Raw genomic sequence first — 19,630 nt, 5'->3', positions numbered from 1 at the left:
AGTTCTGCAGCACTGGCGAAAGGGTCGCGGCCGTAGTGATCAAGCTAACTGGAGAGCACAAATTTAAGAAGTTAAAGGCGCAATAAGCCCAGCATCAACGTATAGCTACACCGATGAGACGTTGACAGTTTCTAAGAGGATGTTGAATTGGCAATGAGTAAAGTAAAAGCGCAGTACACGATAGTAAGGGGATATTCACACAAGAGAAGGAAAGAAGCAAAAAGGCGAGCCTGCAGTGGAAAACTTTGTAAAAGGCAGCCGCAATAGGCGGGGTGATGCACTGGTTGTAGTTGGGGAAAGAATAACCCGGAGTCAATGCATAGATTTTTTCGCTAAAGAAGGAATAAGAAATAAACGTACACCGACGGTAAAACGTAAAATGAAATCGACTACATTCTACGTGCTCTTCCAGGTACAGGGGAGAATGTGGCGGCGTTACGCAATGTCAAGGGCGGTGATCGCAGAACGGTGAGGAGCAGAATAAGACTTGTTCTGAAAAGGGCACTGAGCAAAGTAGCAATAAGCAGAAAACAAAATCTGCAGCCAGTTATCAGACACTGGGCGCAGGATTTTGGAATGACGCTTCGAAAAAAATTCGCCCCCTAATTGGAGGGAGTAAAGATATTAGACGTACTGTATAAAAACCTAACCACGATAATCACCAAGCCAGCAGTGGCTGTAGTGGGAGGAGAACCTATAGACAAAAAATCCCGGGCCATCTCCACTAATGTAAAACCTGGGGAGGGGCGAAGCATGCAGTGTATAAGTGTATTCTTGGCACCTTGGCGTTTTTGGCCATGGAGATGAAACCTTTAGGGGGTAGAGGTATACAGCTTTGCCGTAAAAGCCTCGGGTCTTTGAAGCACGAAGCGTTCTAGCGCGAGGCGTTGGAAAACGAGTGTCCCGGTGTTTTAGTATCGTGACTAAATGAAACGACGACGACGACAGGAGACGCCGACTGCCCGAGCCCCTAAGGGGCTTCGCCCCTAAAAACTGGCAAATTATCTCGGAGAACGAAGGACTTAATTGTGAAACGCAGGAACATAAAAGTATCGAGAACGCAAGAACAAACCGAATTTGTGGTCATGTTCAAATTAACAAAAGCGAGGTTAGTTACGTGCGTACCTACAATAAGACAAGTATTAGAGAAACTTTGAAAAAAAAAACGATGCAGTTTTAGGGCAACGAACGAGTTTCCTAGTGGCAAAGACAAAATGTATTCACTCGGAGACGAAGTTGAAAGCATTAGGAGCTAGATGCATGATATAATGAATGTAGCGGATAGATTATGCTCTGTTTTACTCTAGCAACGTTAGGTATGGCGACAATACTGAATGAACAATTTTGGTTCGAGACATTTCAATGGTAACTAAAGACGAACTTGACGCGGTGGTTAAGGGGATGAAGAGAGGTAAAGCTGCAGGAGACGACAGGATAACCATGGTTACACTAAGTATGGAGGACAGATTGTAATACAGAAGATAGCAAGCGTATTTTCAGAATGGCCCAGGAGTTTAAAGGTTCCGCTAACCTTGCAGAAGGCAAACATAATTCTAATTCACATGAAGGGCATGGGCGTCGGCAGGATTTTGTCTTGAGGGAGGCCCCCGTTGCATCGCCGAATGAGAGGGAGAGGGCGGGTGGTGGGGGCAAGTGCTGTTGTGTTTTCTTTTCTTTTCTTTTTTTTTTGGGGGGGGGGGGGCAAGTGCCCCTATCGTACCCACTAGCCGATGCCCATGATGAAGGGTGGTGCCAAATAGCTTAGGATTTAAAGATCAATCCGCGTACTTTCTGTTGAATTTAATTCGTCAAACGAAGTTAATAGTCAGCCGCATAAGCGGTAGCCTAGGTTTCCAACAACCCAGAGAGCAAGCTTGATTTAGAGGAGGATACTCAACAGCGGATCAGATGCATGTCATAAATCAATAATAGAGAATTCGTCTGAGTATAATAATCATCTTTACATGACATTTATAGATTGCGAAAACGCGATTGGTTCAGTAGACACTGCCCCAGTAACGGGAACTATTGAGAGTCCCGGGAGTAGAGCAGGCTTGGGCAGTGATCTTGGAGGACATGTTCAAGGAATGCACGGGCAGGATAACCTCTCTTAAAAAGAGCAAATAGTTCTCTATCAGCCATAGAGTTTCTCACGAACACAAACAAGATGAAATCTTGCGCTGGTGTACAGGCGAGCCGCGCTTCAACGAGCGCCCCGTCGGGAGCCGAGACGAAGCGTTCCAGTTTTATGTGGCACGGCTCACGAATAAGCTGAAAATTTACCTGTAGCTGCAAAAAACACAATGCGCTTGTGGGAAACTATACAAAGTTGTTTTATCGATGTAAGAGTGTATTTTTTAAGGGGCTCATTCATTAGAGTTCTCTTTTTTTTGCCTTCATGCAAGATTAACGAGAAAATGAAATGTCGTCCCTGTTGTTGCTTCGGTCATCACGAGTGACAAGACGCCCTGTTACAAACAGGCCAAGTAAGAATGGAACACTGTCAGCTGTTCCGCTAACCACGTCTCAAGTGCCGTGGCGGCCTTATACGGCGACACGGCACTTGAGCCGCTGTTTTCCCTCTATATAGTTGTATGAAACTATATAGCTATCAGGGAGGGCGTCATACAAAAAGACACCATCTCTCCAAAATTGTCTACAGTCTGTCTGCATGGAGTATAAAAGAAGCCTGAATGGGGCAAGTCAGCACACGAGTAAGTAACGAATCTTTAACCCCCTTGAGATTTGTGGACAACATTGTACTGTTGTGTGAATCGGAGCCCACCTGAAAAAAACATTTCAGGAAGCGTACCCGCAAAGCTTAGTGGTAGGGCTTTTAAGTTAAATATATAGAATTCGAAAGTTTCAAGTTCAAGTTTATTTATTTCCAACATTACAGTGTTGGGTGTCCACCAGGCGAAAAAGCGGTCAGTGACCACTTGAAGGGTGCCTGGCAGCCCGTAAACACAGCAGCTGTTTGGCAATGGTAAAAAGCATACACATGCTAATATATACGGGAAATTAACAGATATATACAGATGTAAAAGCACACCTATATACGAACAACAATGCATAAGTGTACACACTCTTAGGTAATATTAATCATGACATACATTACGTAACAATAAAAAAAATGCATAGACACAATAAACACAATTCCGAAATATAACAAAACCAGCTATACCTTATCCAAGGCATGTGACACTTCACTGTGTGAAACAAAAAGAAACCAGAACAAACAATAAAAGCCTATACAAGCGCACAAAAGTAAGACCAATAACTATCTGGCCACAAAATATTTTTGTGGCCAGATGTAATGTGGCCAGATTTTGTGGCCAGATTTTGTGGCCAGAAGTAATGTTAAACAGGCATGCCAGGCATGCGGTAAGCATCAAATTTAACCTAGATAATAAAATTCTTGAATATGTGGGTGAAGATAATTGTCTTAGACAAGTTGCCAGTGCTGATCGAAACTTAACCACAGTTAAACGCGAAAATTCCGGCGAAGGACGTCACAGACAAGGATAGGCGCTAAACCAAACTGCGCTGCAAGAACCCCGTCACACACATCTGTTAGGTATGCCTTTAAGAAACGGTCATTCGAAAAGGCGTACAGACTTTATGTGTGTTAGCACCGAAAAACGTACCAAGATCCAATTTAGCGCTGCTCTCGATCTGGTTTGCAAAACTGTCAAGTCTGAGTTTCTTGCCCAGATCTCTTGCTTCTCTTGTTACTTTGAGCAGAAACACACGCGCACAGGTATGAAACACAGAGCCAATGGCGTCTTGCGCGTTAGCAAAAAACCCGGTATGAGGAAGCGCTCCAAACCCAACTTCCTTATCCTATTGTACAAGGCGTAAGTCGTTAAGGTAGAAAAACAACCTTCTTTACTGGTAATCCCACCTTATTGGATCTTGATGTGTTTTTATGTGCATAGGCACATAGAATTCGTACGCCTTTTCGAGTTATACTAGTCTCTTAAAGGCACACCTGGTAGAGGTGTGTGGCAGGGTTCTTTCAGCGCATCCTGGGTTAGCGCCTGTCATTGTCTGTCACGCCCTTCGTGTGGACTATTGGGTGCTTAACGGGGGTTGAGTTTGCATTACCAACTATACTCCAACCCACACGTCGTTACGTGGTCCAAAGCACCAGAAAAACATTCGGTGTTGGATTAGTACGGGCTGGGCGCATTCTGCAAGTGCCCAGAAGTAACGAACAGTAGGCCACCTCTGTTGTTGAAAAGAATGCTTGCAACCAATGCGTGCTGCCAGTGTTCATTCGGGGTGCAGAAACTTGGCACCTTTCTAAAACGCCTTGAACGAAAACTTAGTTAAGCCCAATGAGGCGCGAACCAAGGAAGGTAGGATTGACGCTTAAGGTAGAAAACAGGCGTCTTTCATTAAGGAACAAACTCGGCGGAAGCTATAATTCACAGAGAAAAAGGGCATTGGCCCCGGCGTGTAATGCGGAGATTTGACAACATCCGGTTAACGGAGCGGTTACCGTGAGACGGGACTAGAAGTAGGGGAATTATCTCGGTGCAGGGGTGAAACGCGAGAAATCGGGGGAAAGAAGTGACTTGGGCGTCGCGGTATACTGCAGCAGACATACATATATGGCTGCTGCTACGGATGATGATGACACGTGTGTTTGCCCCATTGCGTGGCGACAACATTGTGATGGAGTTTTAAGTAGTAAATAGGCCAAATGAAATCAAGCCAGGAAAAAAAAATCTCCTACCGTGCTTTACGCATTTATTAAATTGCAGGTGTTCGCTGAATTTTGAGCAAAAACGCGGAGAAAACACATGAAAAGTTCCTTTCCGCTGCAACAACCGCCGACACATCCTACGGCCATTTTTCCGTGAAGTACGCAAATATATCTTTTTTCCCTTGCAGAAACGCTAATGCGGCAAAACGCGCGAGTGGAGTACGGGATTCTACATGGCGCTCATGTTTTTTTTTTTTTTTTTTGTTCTAAATTATTCTCAGCATAGTCAAATATTAGGTTCATTCGTTAATTGGGTGCCCTCTGCCTGCTCTTCTTCCACTAAAGGCGCAAGCCAAGTCCTTCTTTCGACGCGAACACGAGGGCTAACGCTGCTGCGGGGCTATAGAGAGGAGCGGGCGGGAGGGAGAGCGTATCGGGCTCCTGCGGTCTCTCCCGTGATGCCCGGATCCCGCTTCAGTGTCGTCCCCCACGCCTGGGAGCACTCTGTTCCTCGGAGAGCAACGCGAACCGAACATCAACTGGACAGCGGCCGTTCATTAGGGAACTTCCCACCGGCTTTGGCGCTCCTTTCAGGGAAGAGCAAAACGGCAGGAAAACAAAAGGAAGCAACTGCTACCTGTGCTCACAGCCTGCGAAAAGAACAAACGACCGAAGCGAAAGACGCGGGTGGAACGATCTGAGCGCCGCGTCCATCTGCCGTTTGTCACTGCACCTTGCCGGCGGTTCGTTCTGTTCGGCTGCCTTTTTCTTCGTCTCTTAATCTCGTCCTACGCATGTTTCTTTTTCTTTATCTCTTTCTTTCTTCCTTCATTTTTTTCTTCCTTTGTTTCTTTCATTCCCTCTTGACTTATTTATTTCTTTCCTCTTCTCTCTCTCTCTCTCTCTCTCTCTCTCTCTCTCTCTCTCTCTCTCTCTCTCTCTCCTTCTTCCTTTGTTTCTTTGTTTCTTTCTTTCTTTCTTCCTGCCCGTGTGCGTTTCCCTCTCTTTTTTCAGGCCCTTAGGAAGCTCGAATCAAAGGTGATTACAGAGCACTCGGAACAGTGTGCGACGTTGTCCCTGCTTCATTGTTGTCCCGCGCAGGGTGTACAACAACCACAGCATTTGGTTATTTACAGTGTCCCAGCGTGTTTATTTACAGTTGGGATATTACGAGTCACCAGAAATTCCGTCAAGGTGTCGTTATGAAGAGCCCAGGTTATCTCTACGTCCATCCGACACCGGAAAAAAAATTCCGGGTAATTTCATGAAACATGCCAAATGTCGGACGACGGGCAAATGTCGGTAACGCACAACAGATCACACATGAAACATTTCGCTCCTTGATAGGCCTGAATAGAAACACTCGCGACGTATGCTTTTTGTCGTGAATACACGCCGTTCACTCGAATGAACCGGGGTTTTCGTTTCGTTCGTTTCGGCTTGTTTGTTGTTTGTGGCAGTGCGGCTAACACGATCCGTCTAAAATACGGCGAAATCTCCTTGATCCGTTTTTCACGAGAACCGGAGAATAATACGTATTGTGCGAAAATCATATTATCCGAAGAGGTTAAAAAAAAGGAGGACTATGCATACTCCGTCAGCAACATTTATTGAGCAACGTTGAAGAAGCTGGTCAAGTTGTGCTGCCCTTTCTTCTTTTCAACGTCAAGGAGCAAATTATTATGAAACATAAAAAAAAGAAGCTGCCGGTGTTTTCCGCTTTGCCGTACACTGTTACGAAAATCCGTGTCGTGCCTTAAATCGGCGAAGCCAGCCGCCGGACGCTTGGAAGTCTTCAATACCCAAGGAAAGCGCGATGTTGTCAACTTTTTCGCGTAGGAGTGACCTGTCGACGTTCATTCCTGACACTCTAACTTCCTTGAACTATGTAAGCAGGACATCTTCCATTTGCTCACGCTTCGCACCTCGCGTTTGTTTCATTCACACCGGGGCCGAGAATTTGCAGCTTATTTTGAAGTTCCTCTTCCTGACCGACAATAGCGCTGAGCGTTGATACTGGCAAACCGAGCTCGTGTGCTAAGTCCACGCGCTTCCTCTTCTGTTTCTCTACGAATTTACGTACAAGTTCCACTTTTTCTTTTATACAGAGTACCTTGCGTTTTCTCGAGATTGTGAGCGTTTCCTCGACAAGCCTGGCAGCAGCACCGCGCCAGCAACAAGTCATCCGGAGGAGAACAGCGCGGGAAGCATGACGAGAAGTCGGGGAGGGAAGTCGCCGCCTACCGAGAACATTTCGCACCTTCTTCCTTAATTATGATACGTCTCGATCGCTTACAGTGAACTAGAATATTCTAGTTCACTGTAGTTTCGCTAGATTCGCGGTGCACCACCTGGACGTATCATCATCGTTGGGCGAAGCAGCCACGCCTGGTAGGGATGTTTTCACCGCAAAACCGGCTCTGCCGCGGCCTCAGCGGCTCCACAACGTGCCGATCGTGACTTGTTGGAATGCGGTTTGAGCTAGTATACCGAAGAATAACGTAAAATTTCTAAAAATGTCCCTCAAGATCCACTTTCGGGGTCGTATTATCTAATTTTCGGGAAAAATGTGATCGTATTAAACGCACGAAGATGCATCATTTCTGAGGCACGTCGGCCGGAAATGTAAAGAAAAACGTATTAGGCCGAAAAGAAATTATGCAAAATCGTATCGGCGAGATTCCACTGTATATTTCGGGGTGGACTTCAGGTGTCCTTCTGTTATTAGATAATAAGTGTGAGTGAGAAATTCAACGCATCCAGAATTGCCTTTAGAAACATTTGCTCTGCTAGCTGTGGAAATAATATATTATGTGCATTATATTACTCTGCTTCTATTCTTCCTGCCTGGCAGCTCCTTCACATTTCTGCGTGAAGAGAAAAGCAGGTGCTTTCACCTTCAGTAATTTGGTGTGAACCCGATTCTCCCGTATTATCCTAACACCGTGCCTGTTCATGACCCGCGTTCTGCATGCGCGCGTTGGTTAAGGTTTTAGTGGGCACTTGTTCACTTTAAACATCCTCGAATTCGGCTGACGATGCTCATGCCGCTGAAGCATGAAATGCGTTGCGAGCTCGTCTCTTCGATGTCACCACGCAGCAACACGCAGCGTGATTCTCGTAGAAAGTTCCTTTTCAAACGAACCTGGCTCGTTTGAAACTGCCCGCTGTGTATGTCAGTCCCTGGAACTTGATGAGCATGTTTTTATTCATTTTAAACATACCAAGTCTATGCACAGGAAGCGAAAGAGCAACATTGACAGCACGGGTGTGCAGGCCAATTGATGCACTACCTTATCATCAACACACGATTGTCTAATTCCTTCACCACACTCTGCCGTGCCTTTGAAGGGACCATTAACGACAAATTCACGCGTCTTCCTGTTCCCTGTGTTCGTTCCATGTATCAAAAGGCTCTTGCGCCAGAATAACGCAATCTACATAGTTCTCGACGAAATAGGAGATCAGTTAAGATAAGAAACGGTAAAGAGGCAAAACGCAAACAATATTGGAACAGCCCTGTAAAATCCGGCTAAACATGGCCTCACCCCTCAGCAGTTAGCCTAGCCAAGCCAGAACAGCGCAAAACCTAATAAAACTTAGCAAGGCCTAGAAAAACCTAGCAAAACTTAGCAGCACTGGAAGAAGCTAGGTCGACCCTCAGCTCTCCGGTATTTTTTTTTTTTTTTTTGCAATGCAACTGAACACCTATTTCACATCATTTCAACACCATACAGAAAACCGAGGGTGTTGCAGTCGGTCAACACCCTTATTGCCACACAAAAAGTGTGTAAAGCTACAAGGTACGGTGTTGCAACCTAAGAAAAAGGGCGCAATGACTTTCCAACACCCTTATTCCACGTATACTACACCTTTTTTAGGCAATAAGGGTGTATAAACGTTTAGTGTGGATGGCAACAGACTGCGGAAATTGATGTTTGCATTCATGCCACCGTCTTTGCCTCTGAGTGGTGATTGTACAACACTCCGCCTTTTTTTTTTTTTCTTTCTCTCTTCTTGCTGCAGGGTCGCGAGCCTCAGGAATCCCTTCGTTCCGCTGCTACCAGTGCCGAGTGGCCAACAATGAGGACTGCCACGAAGGTTACCTCAAGACGTGCCCCACCGACCAGGCGTACGACGTCTGCATGACTATGGTCGTCAAAAACGGTAAGCGGGGTCACCACGCTGTGAGCGCGCATGCTCTTCCTTGGTTGCTGCTGGTCATAAGGGTTACGCGGATATCGTTGCCGTACGGCACTCACCACGCATCAGGCTAGCAAGACAGCACAAAGGAACAACATGCGTATTCGCAAATGGCACGGCCCTGTTTCGGGGGGAATTTAGAAGCAGCCCTAAACGGGAAGTTTAGGAAGTTTAGAACAGTAAGGATCCTTTCATCGTCTTTTTGGGCCATTGACTTCTCTTCCCAAACCTTCATTCGTATAGTAAATTATTCAGCATCACTCCACACATCTCCGGTATCAATTTGCCAAAGAACGCTTCACGTGTTAAACAGGCAACCATCATCCTACTCTTCTGTTGGGACTATAAGCTCGCCTAAGTGCATCACAATTAGCATGTCCAGCGATGTTACCCCATTGATCTGGCAACGTGCACACCCCCTCACACGTAGCTAAATGACACAAAGCCACACCACCCGAAATCAGTTGGCGGGTGATGATAGTCGTGTCCTGGAGAGCACCATTCGCTCCCATATGATTTGAAGTCTATGGTAATCTGATTTGATCTCATCTAATCCTGTCTGATCCCGGACAGAGGTACAGTCATGGGGGAATCAGTCGTGCTTATACGACCGAGCATCGACGATAGCGGAAAAACATTCCATATAGGATTTGGAGGGACTTACGGACGCGGGGCTAAAGTACCGTCCACTGGGAGTATCACTCGAGCAGCGGATAACGGGACGAGATGGGGATACTGCTCGCATTGAGGGGCTCCGCCAGCGAGGCCAACATAATGCGCAGGACTTTATTCCCTGTTTACCCAAGCGACACAAGTTCCATACTTCTTTCTGGTTATCGATAACTTTATTACTGCCTGCCGTGCATGCACTTTATGCGTGTTGTTGCTTGGCTCTTTCTTTGACGTCACGTTCACCTCTGTTTTTCACAACGAATAGCTTGCAGTTGAGGGCATCCAGGCGTCACGTGTCGGGAAAAAAATGGCGCAGCTTGCACTATTGGTGCAAGGCTGAAGAAACAGTGGAGCTGGGGTGGGCCTAGCTTCTTCCTGTTTTGCAAAGTTTGTGATTGTCCTAAAGCATGCTCCGCACTCGTGCCATGCCATAGTGTGAACAAAAACATGGGCGCGTACTCAGCCCTTACGCCAGCCTTCCTTTAGTTCGCCTTGCCTTTATTGCACTTTTTTTCTGCGCAATGTGACGAGTCATCATCGGCGTTTGCTACGATTTCTCGCTGGGTGTACGTGAACTCGACACATGTTCCCTCTGCCCCCACGCAGCCCAGCAGGGCTTCTTCATCGAGAAGAAGTGCGCCCTGGGTCCCTGCAACCTGCGCGACGAGAAGCAAAGCCAGGGCCTGGGGCTGGACACCTGCGACCGCTCCAAGGACTCGTACAGCTGTTTTGAGTGCTGCAAGGGCGACGGCTGCAACACGAACGCCGCCGGACGCAGCTCGGCGCCGCTCCTCTGGCTCGGGCTGCCGCTGCTGCTGCTACTGCTGGCCCCCTGGGCCGGCGGCCGGAGGGCGTGAGCGCCCCCGACGCCCATTCGGCCCCGAGCGCGCCCCGGCCTCTCCCTGCACACCCGCCGCTCGCGTCTGCCACTGCCGCCTTGGCCGCCGATGGGCGGGCGACGGGCCCTCAGCGCACCGCCGCGAGACGTCCTGAACGGTACAAATCACGCCGGGAACCAGAGACCCCGACGCCGCCAACGGATGGAGGCGTCCTCCGCGAGAAGAAATGCGTGCCGTGATCGGTACGCACGAGGCCGCGCACACAGACACACACGCACGGACGCACACGAGTACACTGGCGCGAGCGGAAACACGAGCACACACTGCACACAAGAGACTCGCTCCTTCCTCCCACCGATCGTCCTTTCCGTTCAGCTTCCCGCAAATGCCAGCCAGTTGGCCGCCACGAAATATGACGCAGCCTCCGGAGAGGCGCAGGAGGAGGGGGAAGGAACGGTGGCGTCTTTTGAGGGCTGGTTGCGGCTCTGGCTCTGAGCAGCCGCCTTCGTGGCGGGCCACGCGCTGATACAAATCGGAAGGCGACTGTTGTCCGGCCGTCTACTCTCCGCTGCGATCCTGGTATAGTGGTTTGGAAGGCATACGAACGACTAAACCACATCTTTGGTCAGCATTGCTCCGCCTCAGATCTCTTCGTTGACCCACTTGTCTCAGAATCCGTGGCTTTACTGCTCTTACGTTCGCTTTTACCTTTCGCGCTCATACATTCAGCACAGTCGAAGCTAAAGCGCAGCAGGGCCTCCGCCTTTCCTAGTGCGCTTCTGGCTCTAGCGCCTGTCTATTTTCCGCATCAAAGAACTCCACGTAACCCAAATTCAAGCGAAGCCCTCCACTAAAGCGCACCTGACAACGCAGGAGTTGCTTTAGCACGCCAAGCTTCCCGTTCAACCAGTGCATTTCTTTTTTTAAATTACGCCCGGCCTCGCGAAGAGTTTTTGTAAGGACTTGACGCTATGTCTCATTTGTCACACGTAACCACGTTTCTTGCTTCGCCGACCTGACGAAAAGTCAACATTCCTAGTTTCTTATTATGGGCGCTTTGAAGCTATCAAGCTTCTTTTTCTATACGCTGTTACCACAAGCTAGAAACCAACTGGTTAGGGCACGAAGGAAAGCGAAAAAAAAGGGACAAGAGGAAATTCCGTAAACTTAAATAATTAAAAGAGAAAAGTGGTATGTGCTCCTTTTATTTAGCTACAAAATTCAGTGGAACTGCTCTTCCCCAGCTACAGGGTCGACTGGCTGTGATTGCTCGACGTCACCTGTGTCGGAATCACCGAGCAATCAAAGGTTGCTTATAATTTGGAGGAAAGATTATGTTACAAAAAGAACTCGAGAGGTAAATGTTTGTGCAAACCTAACGGCGTGGTCTGTTCTATGCAGTTAAGAATCAGGAACTGAGAAGTGATATGCTCCGGCACATCCGGGAGCCACACCCCTTCTTTTCTCATATATCCGTCTATGCCTTCTACACCTTACTTGTCCTTGATTCTCCAGTAACTGCGTCCAAATGATTGCAAGCTTCGTAAAGGAGTGCGGCCAATGTAACTAAGGTGCAACGTCCACGTTACGAAAGCGCGCACGGCTTTCTCTGATGCGCTGTGTGAATTTAGCTCGTTCTTAACAGCATGCGCGAAATGGCATGCAATGCCCACGTATACGCATTCAATGTGAGCAAGACTTTTGGTTTCCCGTTACGTAAACTGCCTACGACACCGCTTTTAATATATCCTTCGACCGCGTCTATTATACTCTCCTTATTAAAGCGTCGCATGCCTCTTCAGGAAGAATTTCGCTGGAGAGCCGCTGTATTGTACATCGGCGCGCTCTTCCGCATGCGACTTACAAGCCAGCAAGTATCCGGTGTATACAACCGTGACGCGCAAGGATGATCGTCGAGCCTGGCGTTGTATCATTGATGGTCGCATTTCCTTACGCCGCTCTGGTGCAGCGCGGTTGTCCCGACATCCTACGATGGTGGCTTTGCGATAGACGCATATTTCGACTGGCGTATACCGCTTGTACACACACATGCGTGCTCACATACACACATCGGTAAACGGGCGCGTCAAGCGCAAACACAGTGGGATTTTCTGCCCGCCGCAAATGCGTGTCCAGCGAGGAGCACAGCTCTCCAAAGGCGGCTGTTTGAAACCCGCAGTTCCGATTGTTTCCGGTAGGCGTGGCGCAACAGGGAACCGGCCGGCCGCCGCGCAGGATGCTCATGCGCTTCACTGCGCGTGCGCGTGGCGACGCCAGTGCTGTATTGAGGGCTGTACAGGGACCGGTTCTTCTGTCTGCTGTAACCATCGTTATGATATAGTTATGACCAGGCGCTCTGCAACCGTAGCGCTAGAAGGATTTTCCACGAGAGAATGAAACACGCCTTTCCGTTCCGGAGAGCAGCGGCCTCGAGATACGGAAGTCCCCGCATGACGGACCCTTCCCTCTTGCATATGTACTGTAGCGCGCCAGATAGCCACGCCTGTGTCTGTTCCTGCCTGTCTGTGATCACGAAAAGCGAGGGCGGTCGAGCTTTGCTGCGTGTTCGCCGGCGCGCGCTTTCCGCTGTACAGCATGGAGCTTTTTACGATCATTTCGCAGCCATTTCGGTGTTGTCTAATCAGCGTCTCCCACTCATCCGCCGCGTTCACCCCGCAAGGTACTGCCGGCGGAGACCCCCGGGCCCCGTCGGCACCGCTGTTCATGCGTGGTGCGAAGGAGCGCGCCATTGCGTGGCCTCTCTCACCAGTCAACGGTTGTGCTGCTGTCCCGTCTCGGATCGCGGTCCCCTTCCCAGTTGCTGCGAGCTTGCAGAGCGGTGCTCGTCCTGTTCGTGATGTGTTCAAGCTCCGGCCAGCTGAAGGCCCGAATGCCACCACTCGCCTCTTGCCTGACCTCGGCTCAAGGCCACCCTGTGCACGCGGGCGTTCACTTTTTTTAGCGCTCAAGGTGCCCACTTCTTCCTCACACAGAGGTCCACCGGAACAACAACGTGGCGCGTGGAACCTGCAGGCCAGCCGCCAGATTATCGTACTTCCCGTCACTTGCCAAATTCAAAGGCCGGAGGTCCGCCAATGTGGACCGTGAACGTCTGGAAGCTCCTGAATCGAAATCCCGTCCACCTGCGATTCACGTGAACAACGGTCTCGATCATGGGCATTTAAAGGGACTCTGCAACACTTTTCTCAGCTTTTCTCTAAATCTTAAAGGCATTCAGACTGTAATCAACGAACACATCCAGTACCTCAGCCAAAAGTTACTTATCTATGCCCATCAGAGTACGTAGAAACTTGCTCAGAAGAGTTTTCTCTCTTTCCCGGTGTTGGCGTTTTTGGAGCGCTTGAATTACGTCATTACAGTGACGTAGCGGCTATTGTCTGGCGTCCTTTCAGTTGCAGCCATAAAAGCAATCGGAAGCCACTTGCAAATCACGCAGTGCCGCTTTCTGCTGGCGATAACTAAAGCTTTCGCAGTGCTTGCAGACCCGGAGGAAAGAGTGAAAGCCTTTATCGGAAGTGTTGCAGAGTCCCTTTAAATCTAATAATAAAGTCTGTAAGCAGCGCTAGATCTTTTCAGCTGGACATGTAAAGCAGTCAACATTTTGTGTGTGCCTGTTTCAAGCTCCACAGAAAAAAAGAAGCGGCAATTGTCTGTTTTCATTTGTTCATGACATTTCTCCTCAATGACATTTTAACCAGTAGCTTTTCAATATGCGAGAGATGCTTATAGCAGTATACGTTGCGGTTGTGTGGAGCTGTCCGGTTTCTTGAGTGTCTTATTGTGTCGTCCTTAAAGCCGTGTCCCAGTTTACCAAGTAAAGGAACTGTGTAGAGACACTGAGTTGTGAAGAGTTTGCGTCACAAAGTAAAGTAGCAGTCTGCTCATTATTGATACTCACCACGGCATGGTTATGCGCAGCGGTTTTCTTACTGTCCTACCTTTGTCCTGGGATCGCCTCTTTCAAATAATTGTTTCTTTCCTCGTTCCGTACTACGACGTGTGTCAACTGGGTGCAATCCCGTTCATTTTCCATTCAATGACGTTCGTATACACTCAAGAAAAAAAAATCTGAACGAATCAACTCGGTGCCCCTGCCAACTCCTAGCATGGCAAAAAAAAAAACGTGGTACTTGTATGCTGTTGACGAGTGAAGCTGTGCATTCACACCTTTCCAATCGAAACGGGCATTGCACAGAACCCTCACCCGCGACGATATCCATGGGCTCGTCCATTGCTTTCGCGCTACAACGACATTGTGTATCATGATGTATTGCATTCTTTGAACGCAAGTGTCTCCTCTCTTCTTTGAGCAACAGGCTATCCAGGCGGATGATCACCCTGCACTAATACCTTACAACTTGCTCTAGCGCTTGCTTGTGGCTCTCTCCCTCATTTGCAGTGAAGTGCGGCTGGCCCTGCCCACAAGCCCTGTTTTTCTGTGCACACACATTCGCTGTGGAGGACACACTGTGCAGAAAGTGCGGCATTTGCTTGTGGCAGCAACGTTCCGCATGCGGCGGCCCCGTTTCGACGCATGTCGTGCGTGACCCGCGACGGTGTCGGCGCCTTCATTTTCACCCACGGCCGCGTTCATTGCCGTGGAAGCAGCGCCTTTTATGTTCCTAGTGTTTATAAGCGCTTTAGAGTGGCGAAAAATGTCAGTAAAAATGCGCGTGGTTAGTTGGCATCCGATCGATCTTATCTGCACAACACGCCCTGTAAATATAGCCTAGAACTGTTCCCGCCTCCGGGCGGGAACAGTTCCGTGCGCCGCTATCGAATGACTGTGTCTATGTCGCGTCGTCATGTCTCGTGCAGCTTTCGGTGCAGTTCGAACGCATGTATCTTCTGCCATTTCTCCTCTCCTCCTTGGCAAGGCCAACTACTACTCTGCAAGCACAAAGAAATGTGAATATGCACGCGTGACTTCCAATCTCGACCTCGGTGTGCGCGCCTCTTGTTTCCCGTTATAATCGTGTGCGTAATAATAAATGTATATTATTCCCCGCTGAGAACTGCTGCTGATATAGCGTGCTCAGTGCAGCGGACAACCTTAGTGCGCCTGCCTGGAAGTTGTAGCCGTGCGCGGGGTCGTAGGCAGCGTTGGTTAGCCCGAGCGCTGTCGCGTAAAGCGCCTGTGCTTACCGCACGATGGCGCCTCAGAAGCCCTTCCCCGAAGGTCCTTAGAATAGCTATTCTAGGGACCTGGCCTTCCCCACCTTTCAATCCTCGCTGATGCACACGCCACGAGTATTGGAAGCGTCGAGGATCTCCGTCGAACCTATTTCTAACGCCCACCACTGGCGAGCGCTGTTGATTGGGGCTACGTTCAACAAGAATGAACGGTAGAGGTGTCCTTCTGTAAACGCAGTGCGAGGAGGCCGGCATTGCTGGGGCTTCCTGCACCCAGTTCAGGACCTCTGGTGAGGATGAACGCTTCCACTGCTCTCGCTTTTCTTTTTCTAAGCTCTTTAATATTAACTCACCTGCATCCTTCTCTCAAATGCATGGGTGGCGCTTGCGAACTGTCCGTCTTGAGCAGGCCGTTCAACTTAAAGCGAAATCGGCAATTATGGGCCTCAACGCAGTTCCGTCGTGTTCTTTGTTTTACCTACAGAGACATTGAAGTGAATTTGTTGCGGTTTTTGTAGTAGCTGAACGGTGTAGTTCGCATCACGTAATCTCTTATTTCGCTATGGTATGGGAAATGTAGAGCTATTGTTTATTTCTCCAGCTTCGAGGGGAAACCACCAGGCGCTCATCGCGGCCCCTCTCAAAAATTGCCCCAACGAAGCCACATTAGTTTACGGCGGGATTTCATGCCCAGCCTTCTTAATTTCCGTACTAAACTGCGTGGTGAATTACAATCGAAAACAGCTAGATAAATGCCGCCAGGTGGTCTTGCGCTGTGTATCCACAGCCGACGTCACTAAGTCATGTGATGAGGCTGGGGAAAGAAAAATGGCCCTTTTTAATGACCTCTTTTCGTGGCAGTGTAATAACTCATAAGAAGGGCTCCACTCTCTAAGCTTTAACCTGATAAAGTGATTAGACAATGTTTACCGCTACCTTCACTGTCATTTGTTTTTCTTACGCCAAACTTTTTTGGGGGAAAGGGCATAAATGACAACAAGGCTTTAAGGGAGGAAGGTGCATCCCCATGATCGGATAGTCTTCGGTAGTTCGAAGCAGGGTTCAAAGCCATAGGCACCCACTCAATTCTTTTTTTTTTTTTTTTTTTTGGCGAGAGTTTGCCTTACGGCATAACAGTTATATATACAACATCACATTTGTGTCACGCAGAAACGTAAGCAGAGACCGGTACTGAGCGCCCCAGATCCACCGCAGTAGATCAGGGGGTCTCCCAGGATGGAGCCCTTGTGCCTCATTTCAAATATTCAAACTTCATTTCAAATATGGCACTACAGTCCCGTAATTGTATTCCAACTCAGCAGACCACAGAATGCCTCGTCAGGCGGACACCGTAACTCGTTCCGGGAAAGCATTGAGCTCTGCTTGTTGCGCTTTTAAAATGACTAAATTTAAAACTTTCAACCGGGGCTAATTTGTACGTTTGCTTCGCATGACTGTCCGCTTGGTCAGCGAATTGTTCGATGAGAAGTTCCAGCCGCCATTACTTCTTTCCCACTTCATTTTGACGAAATTCTTGGCCGCCAAGGAGAATGAAGATTCCATACCCACGGCGATTCGGGGAACGAAACATCCCTGGTTCCGAGGCTAATGAGTTCAGAGGCTTGTGCCTTCAGAACAACCGATATCTCCGCCGGGTGGAAAATGGGCTCTCAACCCTGTTGCACGCTAGCCTAATTTCTCTCTATTCAGGCGCAAGAAACGCAAGACGAACCTGTTTTTTTTCTCTTTTGCTTTCCATGTTGTGAGCGGAGATTTCTCTCGTTTCATTTTATGGTTGTTAAAATGCATGTTCAATCCGCTGCGGTATAAAACATATTTTCCTTCGAACGAGGCACTGAAAAAAGCAAGTTGAAACGATTGTTGCCTTCTATGTTTGTGCACTGAAGTAATCGTGCTCGAAACGTGTTTTCTTGTCTTGTTGTGTAACCGAAAAAACCATGACTTTGAGGAAATAAAAACACTTCATTGCTAATACTTTCTGTGTATTGGATAACCATAAATGACACGTTGTTAGAACAGCATGCAGCGGTGCGGCAACTGTGGAACCGCTCCCGCAGCCACCATAACAGCACACCCGCATCCTTTCCCCGATTTCACGCCCTGATTGCACCCCCTGTGTGTGAGAGAACGGGCTCAAGGACGCGTGAACAGCCCACTTTTATCTTGTAATACGGTGTAGCCACTAAAATGTCCCCTTCTGTTCGCTAGCCGCACCCATGCACTTACGCTGTACATGCGAGGAAGACACGCAGTGTTCTTACATTACGGCTCGATCTATTCCGAGCTTTATACTACCATGTAGCTATGACTGATACTGACCAGCTGTGTTTAATAAAGTTTCATTTTTTCCCAAACCTCTGCTGTGTTGTACGTCCATTGCTTGCACTGCGTCGCCAGGATGCATCCTTTAGCGCGGTGCCATACAGTTGCGCACTGACTGAGCACTATTAATAGAGGACCGACGGACCTGGAGCTATGAATGAAGGAACTTTGCCCTCCAGAAGCAGAGACATGAACGCGGTGTACTTCGCACAGTGCGTGTTAGCGGTAATAACCTATACTTTTCTTGTTAACCTTTGATTGATTGTAGGGTTTAACGCGCCGACACAACGCAGACGATGAGGCGTGCCGTAGTGGAGGGCTCCGGATTAATTTTGACCACCTGTTAAACTTTATTAAACTTTATTATTTTGTTAAACTTTATTAAAGCGAAGCTTTTGTGTTCTCACTGATGGCGTCTGCAACCCGAAAATTCCTTGCAGGAAAGCCAACTTTCTCTGACGATGATGATGGATGAATGATAGTGGGTGAAGTGAAAGAAAAAAAACGCCTCCCTTGGCCGGAATCGAACCTGGTCCCTCGCGTTGTGAAGACGGCGTCGGTCCGATTGCTTCGTTTCTACATGGTCGAAGCTCAGATCAAACTCAGACGACAACCAAAGAATCCATCACGAGAAATCTTCGCGTTCAACCATCGCCGTCGGTAGACGGAGGGGTGCATGATTTCTTTTTTCTATGTCCCTCTGACTCTTTTATGTCCTCCCTACGTTTATTCGTCTCTCAGCACAGGCAACCACTCCCCGCCCGTCCTTACCTCTTTTGCTCGAGTGCACCAGAGAGAGAGAGAGAAAAGACTTTATTCAAAGCGTCCGGCATGGGAGGGAGAAAATCCGGCCACGCAGGGCGCGGTGCTCCCCCGTCTTACACTACGTCTACAGTCCTATAGGCGTGTGTCGGGCCTAGATCCCGAGGCTACCGTGCCCCGGCCCCGCTCGGACTACTCGGGCTCCCTCTAGGGGTTCCCTTTCGCCTCTGCAGGGCCAGAGCTGCCTCGAGCTGCTGGACGGCCCATCTCTGGTCCTTCGGCTCCGCAGAGCCCACACACTGTCTCACACGCGGCGGGTACGCACCGTCCTCAACACTGTCACAGCCCCACATGATGTGGGCCAAGGTAGCCGTCGCCCGCGCACACATGCTGCACACCTCACTCTCGAAGAGTTCCGGGCACACGTGGCGCGCGAGCGCCGGGGTCAACACCGTCTCTGTTTGTAGTTGGCGCAGCCTCACCGCCTCCCACCTGGTTAAGTCCCGGTGTGGGGGCGGGAAGCCGCGTCGCTGTTCGCGGTGCCACTTGAGGATTCCGCCGTAGTCCGTCAGGGGATCCTCTTCTGCCGTTACTGTCGCCGCCTCTTCGGAAGCGAGGGCCGCCGCGTCCCGGCACGTGGCGAGACCACGGGCCGCGGCGTCCGCCTCCTCGTTGCGGTTCGGTGCGTCTGGTGTCAGGCCTCGGCCCGCGTGGGCCGGGAACCACTTGAGCGTGACCGGCGTCGTCCCCCGGTCCTCTCTCAGGATCCTCGCTGCAGCCTCGCACACCGCTCCTCTGGCGAAGTTGCGGATTGCAGTCTTGCTGTCGCTCAGGATCGTGTGCACACCCGGGGCGCTCAGGGCCAGGGCGATTGCCACCTCCTCCGCCTGGCTCGCTCCCCGGACGCACACGCTGCACGCGGTCTTCAGCTCCCCCGTGGCGGCGG

At 49.3% G+C, this 19,630-nt stretch overlaps 1 protein-coding gene across 1 annotated transcript in view; it reads left to right on the top strand.

The window, feature by feature from the left end:
• The window catches only part of LOC144156060 (uncharacterized), an 89,733-nt gene extending 71,779 nt beyond the window's left edge, over window positions 1-17,954 (top strand). The window contains exons 2-3 of the mRNA XM_077687843.1: window positions 8,738-8,878; window positions 10,193-17,954. Of these exons, the coding sequence (XP_077543969.1) occupies window positions 8,738-8,878; window positions 10,193-10,443 (392 nt within the window). The 3' untranslated portion in view covers window positions 10,444-17,954. The remainder of the gene's footprint in view (window positions 1-8,737; window positions 8,879-10,192) is intronic.
• Window positions 17,955-19,630: the final 1,676 nt, after the last annotated feature.

Source organism: Haemaphysalis longicornis, unplaced genomic scaffold (assembly GCF_048455015.1).
Source record: "Haemaphysalis longicornis isolate Haplotype H1 unplaced genomic scaffold, Haemaphysalis longicornis Haplotype H1 scaffold_1, whole genome shotgun sequence".
NCBI lineage: Eukaryota > Metazoa > Arthropoda > Arachnida > Ixodida > Ixodidae > Haemaphysalis > Haemaphysalis longicornis.
This window is presented reverse-complemented; position numbering and strand designations above follow the sequence as displayed.